The sequence below is a fragment of the Lissotriton helveticus genome, chromosome 1_1, assembly GCF_964261635.1.
Source record: "Lissotriton helveticus chromosome 1_1, aLisHel1.1, whole genome shotgun sequence".
NCBI lineage: Eukaryota > Metazoa > Chordata > Amphibia > Caudata > Salamandridae > Lissotriton > Lissotriton helveticus.
In genome coordinates this window covers 1,008,052,636-1,008,079,149 of record NC_136057.1, presented here as the reverse complement: position 1 = coordinate 1,008,079,149, position 26,514 = coordinate 1,008,052,636, and the positions used below count along the sequence as shown (strand labels likewise).

The following is a 26,514-nucleotide window of genomic DNA, read 5'->3' as shown; positions in this document are numbered from 1 at the left end:
ACACCAGACACTATAGTGCACCAGAATCTCCAGGAGTTTCTGGCAGCGAGAGCAACTGATAACTACTTTACAGTTGAAACCCCAGATAGGCATATAGACATTGCAGAAAGGGTATATGATATGGATATACAAATTGAGGGTGACATACAGCGCACCATTAAAGTAATATTCTGTGAAAATGTAACTTTGTCTTACGACGTCCTCCTAGCTGAGGTCGATTGGCCCCCACTCTTTGTTCAGACATTCCCCCCAGGGTGAGGATGTAAAACTACCTTCATTTTCTACTCTTGTCCCTCATGAAGTCAAACAAACTTATGCAGCAGAAGGGGCTCTTGCACAAGCCCCATCTATAACCCGTAATCATGTCAGCTGGGATAAGGACTCTCCTTATCATATCATACCCATATGGTCCAGCCTGCAAGTGCATCCACAATACCCTATTAAATGAGATGCTAAGGCACATGTTAGTGAAATACTCCCCCAAATGGAGTACCAGGGAATAATTGAACCCTATATCTCTCTGATGAATAATCCCCTTTTTCCTGTTTTAAAACCGGATCATTAATTTCACATAGTCTTAGACTACAGGCATTAAATAGCCATTCGCAAACTTTTGCTATACAACATACACTCAGTATGGTATTGATTAATAATAGAGGGGCACATGCATCAATGAAATTGCATTCGCAAATGATGCGAATCGCAAAATTCGGCCGTTTGCGAATGCAATTCCCATTTTTGGGATGCATTAACATTTTTGTAATTTTCGGAATTTAAGAAATCGCAAAATTGCGATTCCTTAAATTGCGATTGCATTTAAGGACACCCTGTTGCACCCCTGAAATCTACTTAGAAGTACATTTTGCAGACTCACATGCCCCAAGGGCATGTGTGAGTGTAAAATGGAACTTTGAAAAATGCACTTTCGTGCATTTTTCAAAGTTTTCGCAAATTACCATGAAGGTCAACTTCATGGGGGAGCAAATTACCATGAAGTTGACCTTCATGGTAATTTGCGAAAACGTTGAAAAATGCACTAAAGTGCATTTTTCAAAGTTCCATTTTACACACACACATGCCCTTGGGGCATGTGAGTGTGCAAAATGTACTTCTAAGCAGATTTCAGGGGTGCAACAGGGTGTCCTTTGGACACCCCTGCACCCTTGAAATTGCATTCTTAATTTGCGAATTTCTAATGGTGAATTGCAAATTAAGAATGTCTTTCCATTCATTCCTATGGGCCTCTAGGCCCATAGGAATGGATGGGGAGGTATTCCTTAATTGCGATTCTCAATTAGAGAATCGCAATTAAGGAATTTTAATAAATCGCTATTTTTTTAGTGATGTCTTCATGCACTGCAGTTTGCAATTCCTTAATTGCGATTCCTTATTTTTCGCAATTAAGGAATCGCAAAATGCAATATTGATGCATGTGCCCCAGAGTCCATAAAAAATGTAAAACATCCTAAGATGTATCAAATGTTTTTTTCAGCCAAAATCTAGCGCCTGAAGGCAGAGATTGGACAGCCTTCTCAGCCCTTGGCTTTCTGCGTCGCTTTACCCATCTAGCAATGGGATATAAGAACAGTCCAGGACTTTTTGCTGCCTGTATAGTGTCAATACTACATGATATAGACCCGGACGCATTATCCAACGTAGATCATATCTCCCTCACAGACGTTGAGTTAAACACCCACTTGGCCAGAGTGGATCACATAATTTTAGGATTCACATCAAGTGGCTATAAGTTCACCTTAAAGAAATCTCATATACGCCTTTCTTTTTTTTATAACTTTTTATTAAACAGATACTTGACAACACACTTTGATGTACAGAATCATTTGGCAAGTGTCGGAGAGGGCATCAGGTACATTGCTCATGATCAATATGGCCATTACCATACAGCGTAGATTCCATCGCCACAACATTCCATTGCAATTTTGTGACTCCATACAACCCTCCCCTTCATAGTATCATCCGTCATATAAACATTTCAGGTCCCTCTGTAGCCCACCCTCTGACCCCATATCTTGACCCACTTCCTCAGGCATCCACGTCCTTGATACACAATTTCTTTCTGCTGCACAGTACCAGTCAAGGTCCATCTTCCACTGTGCAACCCCGGGAGGTTGACTGCACCCGATGTCCTTGCAATATTTCTTTTTGCCACTATATCCGCCACCATTAACCATATTCAAGTGTATTTCAGCCATGAGTCCTCCATTGTTACACATAGTATATGCTATTGGGCTTCCAGATCAACCTCTTGACCCACCACTTCGGACATGACTCACACGATTCCCCTTCAGTAGTGCTGAATTCGAAGGAAGGTCCTCAGTGCATGAAAGAAAGTGCCAGCCTCCCCACAGCCCCTCGTGCAATGTGTATTATCAATATGACCCATTCTGTGTAGCAGCGCCCTCAAGGTATATGATCTGTGTAGAATAGGAAGTTGTATAAGGCGAAACCGTGCCCTTATGGCCACCTCCCGGGGACTATGGAGTGCCTCTGTCCAAATGTCATCCTTCCCTATGCCTACCTTAGTCTCCCATGTTTCTCGTAGTGCTCGTAGGGTGTCTCGGTGCTATTCATTATTTTTATATATCAGGGAGATGGCCTTATCTTGTGTTGCATCTAGTAAAACCCTATCTTCAAGCGGCGTTTATTGAGGTAGTTGTTCACCCACCGGAATGTGGGTTAGCAATGCATGTTTCAATTGCAAATATCGGAAGCGTTCCGATTCAGGCATCTGGTATTCTACCTGTAAGTCTGCAAACTCCACCATTGTTTATACTCTCCAAATATCATTTAGGTGGTCCATCCCAAGTAGTCCCAATGGCCAAAAACCCTTCAGAATGCCAACCTCTCTGAGGAGATTGCTGTCCCACAAGGGAGTTTATATCACATTTCTAAGTGTCCTTTTCTTAGGATATGAACTTACACATGAGGGTAAGAGTCTTTCCCTTCATTCTTTGGAGAAGTGTGCACAATTGCACCCTCCAAATACTTTAAAGAAACTACAATCCTCATTAGTATTCCTTAATTTTGACAGAACATAAATTCCTGATTAGTCACAATGCATTAAAGTACTTTAAGAATTAATTCACCTTGATTTTTCCAATTCACATTGGACATCAGAACTAGGGGTGGGCGGACATCTCCGTTCCGCCCATGGAATGTGCGGAGATTTACCCCTTCCGCCTTTCGCAATGAAGGAGGAGAAACTAGGCAAATCTCCGCACACTCGGGGGCAGAACGGAAGTTGGCCGCCCGCCTCCCGCCCACAATATTAAATGACTTTAAGCCTAAAATAAGATTTAAATAAGAACTTAGCTTATCGCAGGGTCCTCTTCCTTGTCCAGCTGGCCGTCTTCTTGGAACTGCGCATGCGCGGGAGCCTGCAGATGCGCATTCCTCACCAGGAATGCGCAAGCGCGGGCTCCCGCGCATGCGCAGTTCCAAGAAGACGGCCAGCTGGGCAAGGAAGATGACCCCGCGATAAGCTAAGTTCTTATTTAAATCTTATTTTAGGCTTAAAGTCATTCAATATTGGGGGCGGGAGGCGGGCGGGCAGCGAGCGGGCGTCGTGTAGCAGAAATATGCAGAGAGGCACGGAGATTTGTTTAATCTCCGTGCCTCTCCGCGTAAGTTCCTTACGCAACTTCCGCCCACCCCTAATCAGAACACACACACACACTCAGATCTTTACAATCGGACTTGCTTGCAGGACATCACTTACATACACGTGTAAATACCACTACCCTAATCATCTGGGTTTTACTGGGAGCAATTGGATTTACCTATATCACTTTTAATGAAGGTGAAACAGTGCTGATGGCATTTCTACTGAAAAATACTAACTGTGGTGCAGATGGCCCTTTTAGCAACCTCTGCCATAAGGGAAACACATCATTGTCGTTACTCCTGTACCAGCCTAAGAGGCTGTCACAAAAGCTAATGTTCCTAATGCAAATCACTCCATCCTTGAAGAATACAATGAGCAACATCCTTAACAGCTGTTGATGTGGACATTGTCTTTCACCCGTCTTACAGACATATGAATTTCTTCAGTATGAGAATGTTTACCCTATGCCCACCTCTGTCTTACCTCTTGAACAGTATAAATATATTGCTTACACTGATGGTTCAGCCCAGCCCAGCCTGCCGTAGGTTCTAAACAGCAATATTCTGTGACCTGTGCCACCGTTGTAGGTGTTATGTTGACGGGAACTTCCAACCACAAATAACTCGGAGCTTTGCTCTTGCACTAGAACATACACATCTTGAATTTCCCACACTTATAGTGTGTGATGCGTATTACTGTGTACAATCCTTTAATGATTATTTACATTATTGGCAGCAGAATGGATTCAAAGAATCTAAAGGCAGCTAAATCAAACATAACATGCCTTGGTTTAAAGTGGCAGACCGTAAAGATAGTTTGCCACAGCCTCATGTTATTCATACTTTGAGCCATCAGCGTGTGGGAGCACACATTGTAGGGAATTGTCTGGCTGATGAAGCAACCAAATCTCCAGTTGCAATTGCTACTATTGCTGCAGTTACTCATTTTAAAACGAGAATAGATTCTGATATCTTGGCTGCCGTCAATGCCATTAGAGACAGCACCCCTTTGCCTAAGGACTTTTCAACTAAATATACTTACTACTTAAGTGAAAAAAATGTTCCTTTTGTAACTATTACAGGAGTTGGCAATCATTTGATTATGAACCAAGTCCGCACATTCGCTTTAGTGATAGCTGCAAATGAAGGCATTGCTTCTGCACATGCAGGTATGGCAGTCACAATTTCGCTGCTACAGCAACATTATTGGTGGCATGGCTTATATGAATATGTCCTATGTTGAGACATTTGTCAACAGATTAAAGCTTCCACTCTGGCTCGTCCACAACAGACACACCTCTTAATTTCCAACAAGCCTTTTGGCTGTATTTATTTGGACCACTGTGGTCCACTGATTTCAGATACTGCATTTAAATTTATCTTAGTTGCAGTTGATTCTTGCTCCAGGTTCCTTTGGGTTTGGACACAGCATTCAGCTGATGCTCGCACAGTTATTAAAGTTATTCAAGTCTTTATCGGGGCACATGCACGCAGTACATTTCACTGGGACTGAAGCCTGCCTTTTGCTTCTAAAGCGTATAGGCACGCTATGGCTTCCCTGGGTGTACAGGTGTATTATATTGCTCCATACCGACCCAAGGACAATTATGCTATGGAAGAGGATGAACCATGACTTAAAGCAGTTCTTAACAGCTAGAGTATTAGGCACGGGGTGTAGTTGAATCCACCACCCATATGGGGTGCAGTGAGCCCTTAACAATCCCCCTTAAAGATCTCTGCGTGGCTGGACCCCATACTGGGTCCTTTTATGGCACCAACTTGTATCTTCCCGACCTTGACGGTCCAGACATTGTGGCAGAAGCCTCGCCCTTTGACGTAAATGATAATTGTGCTAACTTACAGTATCAACAAAACTTCAGTGACACTCAATCCAATGAGCATTTGAAGATGTCTGTCTTTGCAGAAATAAAGGAGAAACCAGAACTTTCCGGCTGTACTCCAAAAGTTGGGGATCTCATGGGAGAAGGTTGCAGTAATGAAGTAGTTTGGCCCATCATACCGAGCACCTGTTCCAGTCCTTGGCATTGAAGGTTTAAGAACTCTAATCTTACCAATGCTTCCTGGTTCTAAGGACAATCGTTTTGTCTCTATTGATCACATCAGGTTACATCATGTGGCTGATTCTCAACAGTAGGCCACGAGGAGTCCTTGGTAGTTCCCTAACTCCTCTTGCTACCATATGAGAAATTCCTCTACAGCTAGTGAGCACCACCGAAGAGGTTTCTCTCCAGCTGAGGGTGGGAGCAGAGAATGCACTACAGTTAATTACTGCATTCCCTACAAATACCAGCAACACAACTGAAGTGAGTACTGTTCTTACTATTGCATCTTCTGCAGCTGATTTCGTTTATGCAGATCCGCCTTTTTTAAATCCACCTCTTCTAGATTTTTCAAGTCCCCAGAGGCACCAGTTTTTTATTGAACTGCTTCTGGGTATTATGTGGGTTAAGATGATTTTTCTTTGGATTCTTTTGATGATTCTTCTGTTTTAGACACTCCTCCTGCATGGAACTGTGTTTTCATTTCATAGCTGAAACACACTTATCTGGTGCCATCTTGGATATATGTTTGGACAACACCTCCCTTGCTTTTTTTATTCCGGGATTAGATTTGCAATGGGTTTGTTTCTTGCTGGTTAGTGGACATTATCTACCAGAATGCTTGGCTACAGAACTGGTCGATGAGGTATTGACACCTTACTCATCTTCACATAAACTAAAAATAGACTTGTCCATCATGAACATTTCAGCTGTTCAAGTAACTGATGGAATTGTTTGGGATAAAGTTCCCTTCAATATATTCGGACCTACAGAGATTCTGCAAATACCATATGCATTTATGGTTTCTATGCGAGATGCAATTGCACCATTCTGATGACTGGGATGTTGAAACTGTAAACTTAATACTCTACGAGCTCACAGGGTGGGTGGGGGGGTTAGGGAAAAAACATAAAAAACGTCCTCATTTTCGCTCTAGTTTAGCTTTGAGTTTGTTGCTGCTGTTTGATGAATATACGATTGTTCTTTCTTCATTCTGGTGGTATGTATACTGGTGGGCTTGCCCTTATAAATTCTGCAGTGTCGCTACAGATATTATAGTGTTGCTGTTGATGGTAAAAGTCTTGGTGTGGGATCTTTATTTCAATGAGTAAATTAGCTATTCTCTCCTTGAATACTAATGGATTGCGTATTAATCCTAGAAAAAATATTATAATGCAGTATCTTCGCGACTCAGATGCGCAGATTATAGTACTCCAGGAGACTCATCTTGCTGAATCTTAAAATGCTTTTGTTGGTTAAAAAAATAGGTGGATTGATCTATGTATAATGACGTCCCAATCTGTACACATTAGAGGTGTGGCAATAATTTTTAAAAAATCAATAAAAGCGAGGTTGGTGTCTAAATTGGTTGACCCTGGCGGTAGATGGGCAATTGCATCAGTGATCATAGCAGGGTCCCCAATTACTATCATAGGATACTATGGTCCAAATCAGGACGACCCGTCAGCTTTGAAGACCCTTTTTTCTCACCTGTATCTATTTCCTGAGCCGGTTATTCTTGCAGGAGATTTTAACATAGTTTTGGATCCTCTATTGGATAAGTCTCCTTCTAACAGAGCCAGGTCTTTATCTAAAACTAGGTCTTTTCTGCAGGATAGTATGAAGCAGTTAGGGTATAACGATATCTGGAGATCATTGCATGGGCAACAAAGAGGTGTTACATTCCGCAACTACAGATACCACCATCAGTCAAGAATCGATTTTATTTTGATTAGTCAACCTTTAGTTAATTTGGTGAAATCAGTTTCTCACCTCCCCTTTCATTTATCAGACCATGCGGCTATTTATTTAGAACTGGAGGGGTTTCCTAAGAGTCGTCTGAGAAACTGGTCATTTGATCGTTCATTGCTCTCCTCGTTGGATGTTATTAATGCTCTTAATGTGGAGGTGCAGCACTTTTTGTGGAACAGCTTCCCCTGGGGGCGTATGGGATTTACTAAAGGCCTTCTTAAGGGGCTTTATAACAAATAAAGCTACATATAAGAATAAGATCTATAGAGAAGCTGTGACTTCCCTGGAAATGGAAATGGCCAGAGTGCAGACAGAAATAGCCATGCACCCGGATGCCCCTGCGACCACAGTACAGGTTTGGCAAAATAAAGTAGTTACGCTAAAAGGGGAGTTGGGCTCAGTTTTGAACGCTCGGGTCTTAGAGAGATGGGAAGTAAGTAAATTGGCCCATTTCGAGTATGGTGAGGGGGCTGGAAAGTTGCTAGCCTGGAAGACAAAGACTGAGCAGGTTAGAAATAATATCTATTCAATTATCTCTGGCGATATGACATACTCTACCGATGCAGATATCAGGGGGGCTCTCCGGGAATTTTTCTGTGAAATGTACCGTGAGGACAAAAATATTGAAATCAAACAAGTTGAAGATTGGTTGGCGGGAGTTTCTCTTCCTGCACTGTCATTAGAACAACGTGCTGTTTTGAAAGATCCTATCTCCCAGGAAGAAGTTAGACTGGCAATTATCAGTAGTAAAAAGGGTAGGGCTTCTGGCCCAGATGGCATGCCGTCGGAAATTTACAAGGCTTTGAACTAAAAATCCTCCCTTTTTTGACTGAGCTGTTTAATGATATCCTTCAAGATGGAATGCCTCCTCCCACTTCTTGGAACAGTGCCTCAATAACATTGATACTGAAACCAGGACAATCGGCAACCTGCTGTGGGTCTTATAGACCAATTTCTATCTTAAACGCTGACTATAAAATCTTTGCGTCAGTGTTGGCGAACAGGTTGGGGGCAGTTGCTTTAAGTATCTTGCACGTAGACCAAAAGGGGTTCGTAAGGGGTTGCCAGCTCTATGAGCTGACTTATGATCTCATAGGAGCCATCGACATGGCTTCTGTAAAATCACTCCCCCTGGCTGTTCTCACCCTAGACGTCACCAAGGCCTTCGATAGGGTCGGAGGTCCTGGGGAAATTTAACATCGGCGAGAAATTTAGGCGTGCAGTGAGACTTTTGTATCAGAATCCGTCTGCCTCTTTACTTGTCAATGGAGAATTAACTAACCCATTTAACATCACGCTGGGTACCCGCCAGGGCTGCCCTCTCTCTCCCCTCCTATTCGACCTATATATTGAGTCTTTTGCTCAACGGCTACGGGACGATTGTAACATCAAGCCCTTTATTTTTGAGGGATGGGAGAAGAAGGTAGCCCTGTATGCGGATGATGTCCTTGTTTTCTCCTCTGAACTCCGCTCGGCCCTTCCAGCTGTAATTGCTCTGGCTCAGGACTTCGGCAACGTGTCTGGGTACGAAATCAATGCCTCGAGGACGGATATTATGGTCTGGAACGACCCTGAGCCGGTGGCAGGGGCTCAGCTGAGTTCTGTTTTACGCTATTTGGGCCTAAATATATGAAATGATATAAACAAAATAGTTCCATCAAACTTTTCGTTTGTTGCCTAGGAGTGTCGTAGGCTGATGAAATCATGGTCTTCGCTTCCCCTATCCTTATTGGGTAGAGCCAATTTAATAAAAATGTCCATCCTTCCCAAAGCTTCGTTTTTGTTTAATACCATCCCTCTTTTTTCGAACCTTCTATGATAGCCAAACTTCAAAGTGATATAAGTTCTTTTATTTGGAATGACCACATTCCTAGAATAGCCTGGAAGAAACTTAGGCGTCGTAGAGAAAAGGGTGGTTTGGCGGCTCCTGATATACAGCTATACGCGTGGGCTTTTCAATTTTCCCATTCTAGGATGTTGCTAAAATCACCCATTAACTCCGCTTGTGGGTATATGTTTGCAGCACTGCTTAGAGGGGAAAAAATAGCTGAGCATGTGTTTTTGTTTAAGTTTGACGACCCCAAGTTTAAAAAAAAAAAATTTGAAGGTATTGCAATTTATATCTAAAACATGGGTGAAACTCAGGCGTTCCATAAAAATTGATTATTTTTCTAGTAGATCTCCACTGTGGAATTCACCCGGGTCTCCGAGTTGGCTCCTTGATAGTCTCGCAGTACCACTAAGAGAGGCAGGACTGGAGGTGTGGGGCGACCTTTTTGTGGAGGGTAGCTTACTCCCGTGGGAGGTGTTATTCTCTAAAATAGGGTCAGGACTCTCCAGGTTTAAATACCTGCAAATACGAAGCTGGGCACACTCACAGGTTTCTGCTAAGGGCAGATTTTTGTTAGGGGGTGATAGCAACATGGTCTCCCTCTTAATAGATAAGCCTCCAACTAAGAAAGAGGTTTCATTTTGGTATAATCTACTATTGGAGGAGGTTGAGAGTGAGTTCCATCTGCCGGACATACTATGGGCCACACATATTACCAACCAAAATGTGGAGAACTTGTGGTTTGAGTCTTTTAAGAACATGTGGAATATAGTGAAACCTTCTTGGTTACGCCAAAACCACCTTTTTACCCTACATAGGGCCTATTATTCGCCAGAGAGACTTTCGAAATTTCCAAACAACTCAGCAGTGGCATGCCCTAAATGTGGTCTGACGGCGGCTTCTGACCTGCATATGTTCTTTGATTGCCCTCTGTTATTGCCTTTTTGGAACGCGTTTGCCTCACACTCAATACTGCCTTAGACTCCCAAGTCCTGCTATGCCCCGCTCTTATAATTTTTGGGGTCGCACCAGAGTTTCAGGGTCTGGCCAAGAACGTACTCTTTTATGGTATTTTGTTAGCCAGAAGAGAGATTTGAAGGAAATGGAAAGACCCGTTACCTCCCACCTTGCTGGACTGGCGCACTTCAGTGCTACAAACATCAAAAATTGACCTATTAAGATCGGGCAATCCAGATAAGAGAAACTTCTGGTTTTTATTAAACTGGTTACAGTTGAGTACTTGACCATGTTTCCCCCCCCCCCAAAAGTCCAATGGTTACGCTGTTTGGCATTCTTTCTTTTTAATGTTTGTATACCCAATAGGGCGACTTACTACAAGATTGGGTATTTGACTGGATGCATGACATTACAACGCATGCTTTTACATCGCATGCCTTTACAACGCGGTATTTACAACGAATACCTTTACAACGCATAGTGCTTTTGGGTGCCGGATAGTGAATAGTTTAATTTACTATTCCAACTCCAGTCCCCGTGGATAGTAGGGAAGGTGTTGGATAGTACATTAAACCTATTCCCTATCTTAGAGCGCCCCCCAGCGCAATGCGTTGTAATGGTTTGCGTAGTAAAAGTTGCGTCGTAAAGGCACTGCGTGGTAAAAGTTGCGTTGTAAAGGTTGTATACCTCTTTGACTGCAGCATACTACTCCGTTGGTTGTTCTAGTGTGGTGCTGTGGAGTATAATAAATGTACTGAGGGGCGACCCACCTCGCATTATTCAGTGCCCCTACCAGTTTATCTGTGACAGTACGCCTATCTCCATGCACTACTGTTTAGCCACCAAGGGCGTGAATGAGGACTAAAAAAAAAAAAATACTCTACGAGCTGGAATACTACACTGTTTTCAAATCATAGGATCTTTACTTCAATTCTGCTAATTATGGTGAAATGTTCTGTTACCATCATTATGGACATCACTATTTACACTGAGATAGTGTTAAACACACTATTCTTGATTACACACAATGGGAACATTGCCCCATTCCTCCACAAGGGTGATCCAAAACAAATACACATGTATTTCTGGAAACGATACATCAGACCCAACATCATATTATTTCAAATGAGTCCCTACACTACCAGAGAAATACATATGCTTACACAAACTAAGCTAATACATTCAAATTCATTTGTCATCCAATTAGATGTGAAAGGCTATGATTGTTGGAAAGACACAATTGACATGAAGTCCATTTGAGGTACCAGCCCTTGGCAAGTTCAGGGGATGGGAACCTTGTTCCAAGGCTGTTTAATTCCAACACAAATGATTTTACTAAATTGCACCTTCCAACAGGCTACATGTCTATGATTGGCAACAATTAAAGACATGAATGTACCAAATATTCCCTCGATGGCCCATTTTGACAATTGGCAACACTTAACAAATTACACTAAAGAACAGCTCAGTAGTATGTTGCAGGATGGTAAGTTTAATTCCACACTTGCGGGTCCACCTGGGTGGTTACTGTGGCCAGTTGACAAAATGGCTGTCATGCTCGTTTTTTGAATTCCACACTGGGGTCTTAGGCAAGCAGACCTAACCCCCAATATTCCCACTCACAACATTCAGATTTTGTTACCACCTATTCGGTGGATAAATTGTGTCAACAATGGCTGGAACATTCCACACTGTCTGTAGTAAAACAACATCTTTCTCTCCTATCCGAAGACATGGACTTATCAGACTTCCTCTTCGGTCCTGGGTCTCCATGTTCAAGAAGATTTACTTATGCTACATATAATGACATTTGGAAATTGTCCCAAATGAAAGCTTCCACAGGTTTAAGACAAATTGGTTAAGATGATTTGGATAAAGTGATTGCTGTGGTTGATAATAGTATTCAAACACTGTCTTCTTATGCTTCCAGTTTGAATAACATTCTGTCATTTGTAATTGTTATCATGCAAAGTAAAATGTCTACATTGTACCATGGGAAAAGTCAGCTTAGATCTATCATGCAGTTTAGATGGACACGTCAAACTCTTAAGAATGGCTGCCTCTCTTGTTGTTATCTTAATTCCAGCCAACTATTCCTTCCTTTCAATTGACGAGTAAACAGCAACTCATGGCTAAGAAAGATGCCACGTACACAATGTTACATTTAGAGAAGTTAGAACATGTCCCATTTACATTCACAGAAACACCTTCAACTGTCTGGTTAATACACAGTGTAATCTCATTGCCGATTTCAATATTCCAGTTCAGCTTGCATGGCACATTCCTTTGTTGGTCGATATGAACCCCTAGGAGGCAGCTTCATTCATGAATTATGATCACTTCCATTTTCATATCATTATGACTGTGCCAACAAAGAGGTCTTCCTTCGGCGGGGTAAACACAATGGAAAATTAATGGGCTGTGTTTACCTTATCTGGATGGTTTCGTGCCTTTGAGGGTTTTCCTTCGGTCTGTGTGCGCCCGTGTCGATTGCGGTGCCTTGAAGCAGGGTTGCGGATGAAGCTTGTGCGGCGTCCCGCTCCTAGCGCTGAGAGCTTGGCGTTTGGAGCTGGAAGCGGGGCTGCCTGCTAGTGGACTTGGCGACGGAGTATTTTCCCCTCTGGTAGCCGGGAGAGATCGCGCTACACCTCCGGAGAAGCCGGCTTGCTCAAGTGTTGATCTGGAGCACCAGGGCGGGTCATAGCATTGTCGAAGTGAGTCGGGTAGGTTCCCATTCACTCAATGCTAGGCAGCTTGTTTTTGGGAAAAAGTTTTCGCCCCCTTTTTTTTTGTAATTAAGAGCTGGGTTAAAACACTACTGAGAGAGCTTTAATTAGCAGGAAACTTGCTGAATTCTTTGACTTCCTAACGACACTGCTGACTGCTGATCTCTCAATTTAATATGGTCTTGGCTTGTTAGAAGCTCTTTTGGGTCCCTCGCATGATTGGTGGGTAGTGCTGGGTTTTACAAACTCAGCCCCTTATTCCTAAAATAGAGGTAGCGGTCAGGGGGAAACAACTCTGCGGGGGGGTGCTGGCTGGAAGCAGCAGAAAGGATCTCATGCAGGAGACGTGTAGCCACGGGGATAGGATTTAGGCGTGATGGTAGTCGGGTGATTGCCTTTACCTTCCTACGTTGGGATTCAAGCTCAAGAGAATTACCCACACAAACTCAACAGAGCCACTCACCCCGGGGTTTAAACAAAAAATAAACATAACTAAACATACTCAAAGTAAAGAAGGTCAAGGAATTGGAGGGGAGGGAAACGACTTGCTGGACCTTAAGAAAACAGTCTTCAATGCTTGGACTCTACAGATGACCATAGTAAGGAAGAAGTGGCGAGACTGGGGTCCAAAATTGAATATAGAGCGAGGTGGTTCAGAGGAGGAGAGTCAGGAGGGACTAGGAGCTGGGCTTAACAAGCCGAATAGATACACCCTCAGAAGTAGGGATATCTGGGGCCTATCCCAATCGCCCCCCGAGACGGACAACAGAGAATTGGTGTTAACATCTAAAGCATTAAGAACATCCCGAACCAAGACTTTAAAACCCATGCAAAATTCGGCCACATCTACAACATCGCAGAATAAAAAGGCTCCCCCGGGAAAGACTCCTACAAGCAAAAAACAGAAGAAACAGTCGAAGGCGAGTTTAGGAAGTTCCCGTGTCACACCTTCACTTAGATCATATTTCAAAGTCCAAGATATACTTCCTACAACCTATACTTCAATGGAGTCTATAGCGCCTAAAGGACTAAAGAACAGGTACGATCCCCAGGCTCCTTTAATTGATGAGGCTCCTCTAATTGATGAGGGAGCTAGTAGTATACTTCCCCCTCCTGGCGAAGATGATAATATGGAGTCTCAATCTAATGAAATATCGACGCCAGTCATTAGCAGGGAAAGTGCAGAATCAATTTCCCTACAAGGAAATTTAACGGCAGTAGTTTTAACAGAAGTAGTTGACTCGGTAACAGGCGGGGGAACCAATATCAACGAGCGGTGTGGGCGCAAAGTCCGCTACTGAGGATTTGCTAACAACTCTCTTAAAAGAAGTAAGGGATAAATTCGCAATTTCAGAGAGTAACGAAATGAAAATACAAATGGCTTGCGACTCTCTAGAGACTAAAATGAATGAGATATCTGAAAGAGTAGGGGCAGTGGAATCAGCCGTAGAAGAACTTAAAAAGCAAGTTGACGAAAATACACGAGATATCTAAATAATTAAGAAAGGTGATAAAATAATGCTGTAAAAGATGGAGAGTTTGGAGAATAACGCACGGAGAAATAACATCAGGCTCCTGAATATTCCTGAGGATAAGGAGTGCGGGGATACTAGAACTTTTGTACTTAATCTACACCCAGACATAAAGAAGCAATTCCTGGACGATGACATACAAAGAATTCATCGGGACCCTTACTTTAAAAAACCAGGGGAAAAAATCCAAAAAGGATATTAGTGAATTTTAAGACATATGTTCTTAAAGAGAAAATCCTGGCAGCAGGTCTAAAAGCAGGGGTGTACAAGAGAGCCGATTGGTCGTTCGCATAAGGTCAGATATCTCCCACATAACTCAAGATAAACAGTGGGAGTTAGGAAAATCGATGCAGGAACGGTTTCCTGCTTCCCTCAAAGTTATGTGGAACAATAAAATGTTTAATTTCAGGGACCCCGAAGAGGCAAACACTCTAATTGAGAAAATTAGGCGCACAGCCAAGTGAATAGACTAAGGTGTATATGTGTCGTGCCAGACCAAGAGAGAGCCTAAATAATAGAAAACTAGAGGTACACAATCTCACCTCTATTAGAAATAAGGGAGGGTTCCCCAGGGGAGGGTGGTGGGGCTTCACATAAAATGGAAAAAGCAAAAATACTATGCACAGGGTGGGGGAGCAAGTGGGGAAAAAAAATTGTCCTCATTTATTCTTTTTTAGTCAAGGGTGGTTTGTTGGCATTGAAGGCCTGCGGGTAAACTATAAATGATGGCAGGGTCTTCAGTAGGTCCAAGGTCTGCCCTTATGAGTAAGGGAAAGATAAACAAAATACGAACCATGTCTTGGAATGTCAACGGGTTAAGGGTTCTTTCTAGAAGGAATAGAATATTAGAATGCTTAAAGTTGTCAGAGTGTAATGTCTTCCTGGTCCAAGAATCACACTTACTTAAAGAGGAATGGAAGGGGGTTGTAAAACAACAAAAGTGGATTGAACATTGTGTCTGTACAACACAATCTTGTACAGTAAAAGGAGTGGCCATCTTAATTAAAAAATCAGCCCAGGCAATGTTAGGGGAATGCTGGGTTGACCCTTGGGGGAGGTGGGTCATCGCCAGAATAAAGATAGACGATATGTGGACAACCTTTGTAAGTCACTATGGGCCAAATATAGATGACCCAACTACCCTTTATACAATACTTCACCATCTGGTAAATGTGAATGATCACATTATAATGGGGGGAGATTTTAACATGGTCCTAGACCCAAAGGAAGATTCCACAGTCAGAGCAGGCCACATCACTCAAAAAATGAGAATGGCCCTGAGACAATTCATGTCAGACATTGGGCTAGTAGATATTTGGAGAGAGAAGTTCAAGGCCCATAAGACATTTGGGGACAAGTTCACCTTTTTTAATAAAAAGTGTGGACATCGCTCCAGAATTGATTTCTTCTTGACTAATATCTCTTTAAGTAGAAATGTTAATTTTGTTAGACATGTCCCGGAACACCTCTCCGACCACTAGGCAGTTATTTTAGAACAGGAAATGGGAGCAAGCTCTCCCCCGAGGAGATGGACAATTAATCAAGCACTATTACAAGATGAGGAAGTAATTGAGAAGTTGAAGGGTGAGACAAAGGAATTTTTTGAAAACAATGTAAATTCAGCATCCCCCCTAATTATTTGGGACATTTACAAAGCTTTCTTAAGAGGATCCTTAATAGCTATATTGTTCTCCCAGGCTAAAAAGGTGAAAGAGGAAACACATAAATTGGAAGCGGAAATTCAGTTGTTGCAGGAACAACTAGAACAAGATCAAGGGAACACTATTCTTCTCAGAAAACTAGATCGTGCAAAACATAAACTCACGGACAACTTAGAAATTCGAAAGAAAAAAAAGTGGGACGCCAGCAAATTGTCACATCATGAGTATGGTGAGGGTTGTAGTAAACTTTTGACGTGGAAAACCAAAACAGACCAAACAAGAAATTGGATTAAGGACCTCCGATGCCTGAGCACTGGCAACAACATCTCAGATGATTCTGAAATAGAAGAGGCCTTCACCTAATTCTTTCAGAGTTTATACACAGATGAGTTCCTGCTGGAAGAAGCTAGGATGGAGGAATTTCTGTCAGGTATATCTCTTCCTTCCCTACACAGAGATGTAAAAGAACAATTAAACCTCCCCATATCAAAAGAAGAGTTAATTCAATCGATCAGCTCTCTAACAAGGGGAAAAGCAGCCGGTCCAGATTCAATACCTAATGAAGTATACATTAGTCTAAAGGACGAATTGGCCCCCTTCCTCCTTCAGCTTTTCAATTCCTGTTTCCTTGAAGGCCTAAACCCTCCGGCTACTCGGGATGAGGCCACAATAACAATTTTAATAAAACCAAGAAAAAAACCTAGACTTTGTGAGTCCTATAGACCTATCTCACTTTTAAATTGTGATAATAAGATCATCTCCCAGATAATCACTAAAAGGTTGAATAGAGTAATGAGTAGCCTTATACATTAAAGCCATGTATAAGAACTCCATGGCCAAAATTCGAATTAATGGGAAATTAACTAGGTCAATTCAAATAGGTAGGGGTACAAGACAGGGGTGTCCCCTGTCACCTCTACTTTTCAACATTTATTTTGAGCCTCTAGCTTGTATTCTGAGAGAGTGCCAAAACATCATCCCTTTCAGTTGTAATGGCTGGGTTAAAAAAATCGGGCTTTATGCAGACGACCTTATAATTTTTACCAGCTATCTAGAAAGGTCTCTTCCAGAGATATGGTCCAATTTAGAGAACTTTGGCAAGGTTTCTGGGTATAGCATTAATCAACAAAAAAACGAATTAATGAAGTGGAATATCAATTACAGGAGTACGTTCACAAAAAAAAAATAAGATATCTGGGTATCCAAATAGTTCACAATATCGAAAAAATTCCAGCAGTTAATTTTGAAAAAGTCACAAAAAAAGTTGGATCACAGCTACAATCTTGGGGTGGACTCAAACTTTCTCTATTAGGCAAATCAAATGTGTTGAAAATGTCGATTTTGCCAAAGTATACCTTCCTGTTTAACTCTATTCCCTGGACTTTCCAAAAGCATGGTTCAAAAAGGTGCAGGGCCTCTTTTCAAGTTTTATTTGGGGAAATAAAAAACCTAGCATCTCCCTAAGAAAACTTAGGAAGAAAAAAGCTTACGGTGGTATAGCAACCCCTGACCTATTTCTTTATTTTTGCGCTTTCCACTTAAAATTTTTTAGACAATTATTATTGGAAAGCACTTTTTTCTCTCCTCTCTATGAGGCCCTAACAGCAGAATTTTCCCAACAAGCAGGGTGTTTCTTATTAAAATTTGGGCATCCAAAATATTTCAAAAAGGTCAAACTCAAGATACTCGTCTCTGCCACAAAGCTATGGTACCATGTTAGATGTCTGCTAAAAATTCCATACTATAACGAGGCAGCCCCCGTCTGGGACTCCCCTGGAACACCTTTATGCTTGAAAGAAGCTCTTGCAATCCCACTCCGGTTAAGTGGTATTACAACCTGGGGTCAATTGATTTCGGAAGCAAAACTGATCTCCTGGCCCCATTTCTCGGCGGTATGTGAGGACTCTGTGTCAAAGTTCAAATACTATCAGCTGAGTAGCTGGGCAAGAGCAATGGGCAAAGAGGTACAAGGCAATTCGGGACTGGCTTCCAAAATTTGCAGTTATAAAACAAGAGCAAAAGAAGTAGCAGAGTGGAACTGGCTATTAGCCCAAAATGGAGAGGATACGCAGGTTGATTGTTACGAGATTTGGAAAAGGGACATGCCGGACGAAGACCTCGATACAATTGGGCAAGTATCTATGTCGTTTTTATGGTCATATGTAAATGCTGCACCGTTAAAAAAAAATCACCTCTTCACAGTACATAAAGCCTACTGGACACCTCAGAAATTATCGAAAATGGGGAGGCAAGAAATCAATAAGTGTCCAAAATGTGGAGAAGGAAAAGCAAACGAAGTACATATGTTTTGGAGCTGCCCGGAAATTTTCCAGTTCTGAAAGAAAATAGGTAAAACTATTTCAAATATTATGTGTTTTGAAATAAGTGATGGCTATAATATTTGGGATCTTACCAAAGGTTTTAACTGGGGGGGTTTTAACTAAAAAACATAGAGCATTGTTTTTCACTCTGATTCTCTTGGCACGAAGAGAATTGTACATTAAATGGATTTTAGCCTGCCCCCCCGATGGAAGACGAATGGATACATTCCATCCAAAGGGTAGCAAAATTGGACCAAGCTGGCACTAAGCGTAAGAAAACTGTCATTTGGGAAATTTGGGATAATTGGGTGGAGAGGAAATCTGGGATTTAGGTCGGAGTTTCACAGTTAGAGTTCTAATATCAGTTAAGGTAAATTAGTACACTGAGTTTTTGATACACATGTTTCTCACACACGATCCTTGGGTTGGGGTGAGGGCACGGTTCTTTTCGGTTGTTTTATTTTTTTGCTCTGTCCAATGATTACAAAAATACGCTATAAAATAACCCTAAGGATTGGGGATACTAGTGGCGCAAGAACCTCCCAAGAAGTCAGGATCGGGATTGGTCTTTTCACAACAAAGCCGATTGGCAGCCCTCCCGGAGTCCTAGGACATTTCATCTCTCCGTAAGGAGCGACCGGAAGCTCCCTTGGAATAATCCCGGCTATCTGTGATGAGCGAACAATTCCCATCCTTGAACCGAATTCATATTTAAAGATAGATGAGGACTAAAAAAACCACAAAAAAAAGAGGTCTTCCTTACCGGAAAGGAAAGAGACTCTTCTAAAGTACATTCACTCGTTGATAGACACATAACCATAAACTACACTTGCAATGTGTTGGTAGCGAATTTTCCTGTTATCTAAAATGAATACCAGTCCCTGCAATACTGCCTTTTAATTACAGTCCTTTCAAATGGAAGTTATTTAATGTTAAGAGATCAGGATTGTTGCGGAATGAAAGCTGGGATCCCATACATTTTATCGGTTTCCAGATAGTGACCTGCTGTAACAACATACTTTTCCCTCCCACTCAAGGGGGTATGGATAGCTCATTGTGGCCTTCTATTCCAACTTTGAATGTAGATTTCAACAAGCTAAGCAAACACAAAGCACTATTTTTCAAACAGATGTAGCACTAACACCTGTTTGAAAAACCTTTTAATTACAAGTTGCAAAGACATCCAGTGAAATACAGTCGCTGTTAAACACTAACCTTCCGTCACATTTCAGTTAATTAGTTAATTGTATTTTTACTGCATTGAATTCTGCTGGCCTTGCTCACTTTTTTAAAGTTCTTGGTTCTGGCTTAGTCATTTCTTTTCAGAAAATCTTTGGAGTAATACCAGCTTTTATTCATTCAATTTTTCCTGTATGTTCAGAGGCTTCCCGCTGCTGTTATTCCTCATTTGCTGCATTTTGGTACTATTTTTGCTCCTCTGCAATGGATGTTTTGTTTGCAAGACCACTGGGGCTACCATCGCCCCAGATGTTATGTTATGTTATTGTGTATTTCTAGAGCGTATGTTCACCAAATGGTCTCTTGGCGCTTAGTAGCTGATTCGACATCCATCCGCAGTGTTTGGAAGGCCTGTTTAAGAAGCCAGGTCTTAAGTAGCTGTCTAAATATAGCATAGTTAGTGGTTGTCCTAAGTTCCAATGGCAATGAATTCCATGCTCGTGGGGCAATGACAGACAACCTACACCCTCTGTTCTTTTTTTTTTATGAAGGGATAACAAGGTAGTGTAGGTGACTGGATCTCAGTTCTCTGGTAGGGCAAAATTTAATAACTCGAGATTTAACAAAAGCGGGACTGTTCATATGCAAGGCCTTAAAGACAGTACAGTATACTTTGAACATCCTTCTCTGTACAACTTGCAACCAGTGGAGGTCCTCAGTCACCTGAGAGATATGACAGTGTTTGGGCAGATGATATATCAACCGGGCAGCCTGGTTTTGAATTACTGAGGGCCATATTATCATCAAGAAAGGGCGATACATTATCGCCGCTTTTATCGGCAGCAAACTGCCGCTAAAGAGGCAATAATGAGCTTGATAATATGCGCTTGTGAATTCCCATAGAAGCCCAGGTTATGGTGTTAACCCGGGCTTCTATGGGAATTCAAAAGGGTATATTATCAAGCCCATTATCGCCGCTTTAGCTGCAGTTCCCTGCCGATAAAAGCGGCGATAATGTACCTCCCTTTCTTGATAATATGGCCCCAGGATCCTACATGTGAGAAATTTGGGGAGGCCCAAATAGAGGGACTTAGCTTAATCAATTGTTGATATGACTATGATGTTGGGCTCTGATGAAAGACCCGAGGACATGAACGTTTTTGGCCACTTTCTTTCCCTGGTTCTGCTGGGACTTTAAAGACTACAATTTTAATAGCATCTAAATTGACGCAAAAGTCTGATTGCAGTGTAATCAAAAGCACACATATTCCATTCAACAGTACTTTACCTCCTTCAGTTTTAGGCTTCTCTCCCTTCTTTCCCTTATTTCTTCCTGCAAAAATAACTACTGCTACTAGCAGTAATAGAATACAGACCAGAAGAATATACCATGTGTTGCTTGCATTAGGCTCTTCTGTTACATCTGAAAAGGCAGATAATTAAATGTTAGTAGATCGCATTTTGTTGTATAACCCAATGACAAAATATTTGCTTATTGGCTACACATGAGTTCGGAAATCTGTGGGAAATAATCTACACAGTCTGCCACCAAACACTGACAGTTAATATTTAGCAGTGGTGAGTCACTAAAAGCTCAAGCCCGGCTTGAGCCGTTGGCCTGGCTCTGGCTCAATTCGAAGTCCTCTTTGAAAATCAAGCCCACAACGAGCAGAGCTTTCACCGGATGTAATGTGGCCTGGTAGCTACAGATGCCAATCATATAACATGGGGAGCCAGGCTTATATCCTGGCCTCTGCTTAGCATCCTATGATTCTCAGCAAACCTCCCTGTGATGAAGAAAGTGTAACTTGTCTGTGTTTGTTGTGAAGTGCTCTTATGTCCTTGGGCAAGGGTCGCAATATGTAAAAATTAAATGTGGATTCTACCTGTTTCCAACGTCTGATGTTATCCTCCAAGAATTAAGAACAAAGCATTAACTGTTGATGTCACAAAGAAATACCTATCTACTGGCTGAATTACACAGTATGAAACGTGAAAATAGTAGATTAATCATGGCTTCCCTGGATGAACAAACTGTGTGATCCTACTCAAAAATGTAGTTCACTAAGAGCCATTTTTGTTCAAGAACACATATCGGAGCACTTTCAGATGTATGCGTCCAGTATGTGCTCTGTACAAAAACCTCTCTGGTGTTCGATGTGGGAAACATCCTTTACAACGCAACTTTTACCACGGAGTGCCTTTACGACGCAACTTTTACAACGCAAACCATTACAACGCATTGCGCTGGGGGGCGCTCTAGGATAGGGAATACGTTTAATTTACTATCCAACACCTTCCCTAGTGTCCACGCCGGGACTGGAGTTGGAATAGTAAATTAAACTATTCACTATCCAGCACCCCAAAGCGCTATGCGTTGTAAAGGTTTGCATTGTAAAAACTGCGTTGTAAAGGCATGCGATGTAAAAGCATGCGTTGTAATGTCATACATCCGTTTGATGTATTAGAATATAGTGTTGCTCCAGCTACAATAAGAATCTTGGCCACATATAGCGTACACATGACAACAGACTTAATTCACTAATATCATTGTCATTAGGGCGGGGCAGCAATGCTTCTCAGTTTATGTTTAAAAACAATCACTTTAAATATTTCTCCATGCAGAGATATAATGTGATGTAAGATGAAACGCTTCTGTGTGATAAAGAAATACACATTTTAATTGTTTTACAAATGCCCATCATTCTCTAATATGATCTTTTTTGCATGATTTACATGTCAAGTATTTTCAAGGCTCAGCTCATGCACGGCTCTTAGAGCCAGAGCTGTCCATTGACATCGCTCTATCTCAGCTCTCCCTGTTAATTTGAGAGCTGGATTACTTCTGTTAGTAATGAGAAACCGTTCTACTAATTAAAATAGAGTCATTGCAGGAAAGAGTGAAGTAGCCATGGCCACAACTGGTCTAAAGTATGTTCCAAAATCCGTGCCCCAGGAATAGATCATTCACTGCCCATGTCATGTCAAATTTGGCCCTTTCCACATCATACTGCACCAAATCAGGAAGACCTTTTTGGAACAATCAAATCCCGGCTTAAAGACACCATTTTAGGAGGTGTATTCATCCTATTCTGAGATCTTCAGGATCCAATGGACTAAAAGGATGAGCTCTGGAACAGTTCTTCATCTTTAAAAGGGTCTGTCAGTTCAAGGGCATTTCTAGGCAGAAAATCAGGCATGTGGCAAAGCTTTGAGATTGACCAACCTGGATCCTACCTTATACCCTCCATTCAAGTTATACTTACCCAAATTTTGAACAGCACGACTCATACAAGGTTTTATTCTTCCAATGTACTCTGGATGCTTATAACTGTCAATCTATTTTAGTAGGCCTACCCTTTAGTCTATCTTCTATGTGAGTAGAGACATAGTAGAGAGACACTATGGGAGAGAGTGATGAGAGGACTCAGGTATGCTCGTTTAAGCCGGTAAGTCAATCTCTCTGAGGATGCCAGTCCACCCTGGGAGTACTTGGGGGGGGAATAAAGAAAAAGAAAGCTATCTTGAAGGTGCGTAGTCTCCCATGCCACTTTATTATTGCTTCCTGATGCTGGTGGCAATAGTAAGAATGAAAACTGCCCAGCAGGGGCAAAGGTATTACTTTCCCCACCCCTGTGGCCAACAAATGCCAAATTCTCCAACCTTGAAGGAGTGTGAGTATTACTTTGACACTCAAATCACCTAAAAACATGGGTGAGTCGAGCTTGTGTAGATCTCATTTGCCCAATTCTGGCTAACCAGCAGGAGTGTTGTAATTCAAGCCATATATGTTTTGTTGACATCAACAATTGTTAGAATGTAAAGGCACATATGCATATGTTAAGTATCATACAGTGCTATTGCAAAAGGCTGCTTTCAATAGATACATGCAAATTGAATAACTGTTATTCATATGTCCTAAAACATCACAAATAAGTGTTGTTGGATTGACACTTTTCAGGTCTTACTCACAATTTGCACAATTCTTGGGAAGCTTAATCTAGGCTATTTTGTGTGTCTCGGCACAAATGACAACCCTGATATCACCCCCTGATCTAATCCTCACATTGTTCCTGCTTATGTACCCCTCATTGCATTTTATTGATTTGTGTGCACAATTTTCCATTATAAATTCATATTGCACTTAGTATTGTTAGCACACATATATTGGTTAATGTTAGTTAATGTTGATACTTCAGCAATTGCTTATAAAAGTAATTCAGTCAATGTTTCATAAAAACAGAGATAGACGAAGGTGCATGTTAATAGTTTTTTTCAAAACATTTAATAATACAATTAATATGTTGATTGTTGTTTTTTGATACATTCATTAAGGGGTCTGTTCTTTTCAAAACAATCTGAAAAGAGCATTTAAGATGAATACAGACAAGTGTTAGAGAGAGAAAGGAATCTTCCCACTTCAAGGGAACCTGAGAGATTGATTTTGCACAGACACTAGCTGTAATGACCTTTTCAATGGGCACCAGCAGGCACCTCGCAGCCACTAGACAGGCCTTATTGGCTTGCCGGGACACCATAGCTCTCTTCATACAGAACAGTGCCTCTGTTGTTCCACTAGGTTATGGGGGTGAAAGGCAAGACACCTAAGAAACTCATACAGACTCATTTTGGTGCTAAGATAGCTTGGTTTGAGGCAAGAAGGGAGAGGTTTAAGAGCAAATATAGGTAAACTCTAAAATACCGATATGTTCCAAATGTTTCCAATATTCTGTTTATTAGATGATATTGTTGCCACTTTTCTGTTTGGGTTTATAGTCTCAACCTACTAACAACAAATAATCCTATGGTTCTCACAATATTGATCATTGCCCAGATCGAACCAACCTCAAGTAATGTAAAGATGGTTGCCAAGTTATAGTTCACCGGGTTATCTGTTTCAAGCTGATAGGCTGACCAAGTCTGCCAGAGGGTGTAGCAAGCCCAACGCTCAGGAACATTTTCCGAAGATATATCACTGGTAACACCTCCCAAAGTTACACATACCAGGCAGCATCAATAGCAGCAGGAACAGAAGAGGCCATGGAAATAACAGGGATTTTTTATTTTGCTCTTGTTACCATACAGTATGTGCTCTTATACCGCTACTGAGCTTATAGCTCTTAGGGGCAATGCGGACAATTGTCGTACAGTCTTTCCATGCAGAGCAAGAAACAAAAGGCGCTGCTCTGCATGTGGATGGCTTCCGGCCAACACCCCCCTTTCTACTTCATGTGATATGCCTGAAAATGGATCTTGTTTACTTTTGAACACTAGATCCCTAAGTAAACATGCCTTAGACATTTATAATCTTTTATCTGAGGCTAACCCCATTTGTCTTTTTTTAACCGAGACTTGGTTGGGAGATTGCTCTGGCCCCGATATAGCTGCCGCTATTCCTTCTAACTATGCCATCTTTAGGAAGGATAGGAACAACGGAAGCGGGGGTGGCATTGCGTTGGTGGTGGACAAGCGGTTCGCTTGTTCCATCATTCCAACGGATGATATTCAAGGGTGTGAGGCCCTGGGGTTTTCCCTATCCTTTTCTCCTCATCAATCCTGTGTAGGGTTATTAATCTACAGACCCCCCGGTCCCATGGGCGCTTTTCACGAAGAGCTCCATGCTGTAGTCTCGGCACTTTGTTTGAAAACCGATCACTTCCTGCTTCTGGGGGATTTCAACATTCACATGGACATGAGGAATGATGTTGATGCTATTAAGATCTTTGACACTACATCCCGTCTGGGTCTTACCCCCTACCTTTTTGGCCCCACGCACAATAAAGGCCACACACTTGACCAAGTTTTCTCCTCCACTGTAATTGGCATCTCTCCCCCCGTGCCTGTCCTGTGGTCAGATCATTATTTAATAAACTTTTAGATTCCTCTCCTTGGTAAATTTTCTTTTAGGTCGCAGGGTTGTCCTCGGCAGACCTCTCGTGCTTACCATAGAGTGTCCCCAGACATGATGGCTCAGGCATTATCTGCTCACCCATGCCGGCTGTCTGGCAGTTTGGAGGCGGATCTCGACCTTCTGCAAACCTGGTTTACGGAGAGATTGGATGAACTAGCCCCGGTGATCTCTTCCCGTAAACTTACTAGTCGTGCTTCTGCCCCTTGGTTCACGGCCGCTCTGTCTGTAATGCGGCGGACGTGTAAGAAGGCCGAAAGGGCCTGGCGTCGCAACTACGATTTTTCAGACAAAGCGGCTTACAGGGAATCCATTAAACTTTATCATGGTTGCGTTGTGCTAGAAAAGAAAGCTTATTTTGCAAGAAGAATTGAGGCCGCTGTGAATATTAGTAAAGAAATATTCATTATTGTTAAAGAACTTACCTCTCCAACTGCGAGCTCGTCCAAGCACTCTCACTCCAAATTTTGGGTCACCCAACTTGCTGATTTCTTTGCTAGCAAAATTAAGGCCATTCAGGGTTCCTTCCGGATATTCGGCACGGTGATAGCTCCTTGCACTAGTGCCTCCTTGCCGTTGTCTCTGACTCATGATGGTCCAACCCTTTCTACTTTTCCTTCTATGTCCTGCTCCACCTCGCTGGACCTTCTCATGAAACTAAAATCTGGCTCTCCACTGGATCCTTGCCCAGCCTAATTCCTTGGAAAAATAGCCTCAGTAATTAACTCCCTAGTCAATCCAGTGCTCAATCTGTCACTCAGCACGGGAGTGGTCCCTCCAACTTGGAAGCAGGCGCTTTTTCTGCCGCTTCTGAAAAAGTCCAATCTGGACCCTCTGGTACATGCGAACTATAGGCCAATTTCTCTCCTCCCAGCGTTTGCCAAAGTGGTGGAGAAGCATGTTCACTCCTCTCTTTCTAACTTCCTTGAAAGCCACAACATCTTGCACAACACTCAGTTGGGT

The 26,514-nt window shown here is 42.1% G+C and overlaps 1 protein-coding gene across 1 annotated transcript in view; it reads right to left on the bottom strand.

Moving 5' to 3' along the window:
• The window catches only part of LOC144771782 (NACHT, LRR and PYD domains-containing protein 1 homolog), a 344,518-nt gene that overhangs the window by 218,202 nt on the left and 99,802 nt on the right, over positions 1–26,514 (bottom strand). Inside the window, exon 4 of the mRNA XM_078656071.1 lies at positions 20,932–21,066. Coding sequence (XP_078512197.1) covers positions 20,932–21,066 — 135 coding nt within the window. The remainder of the gene's footprint in view (positions 1–20,931; positions 21,067–26,514) is intronic.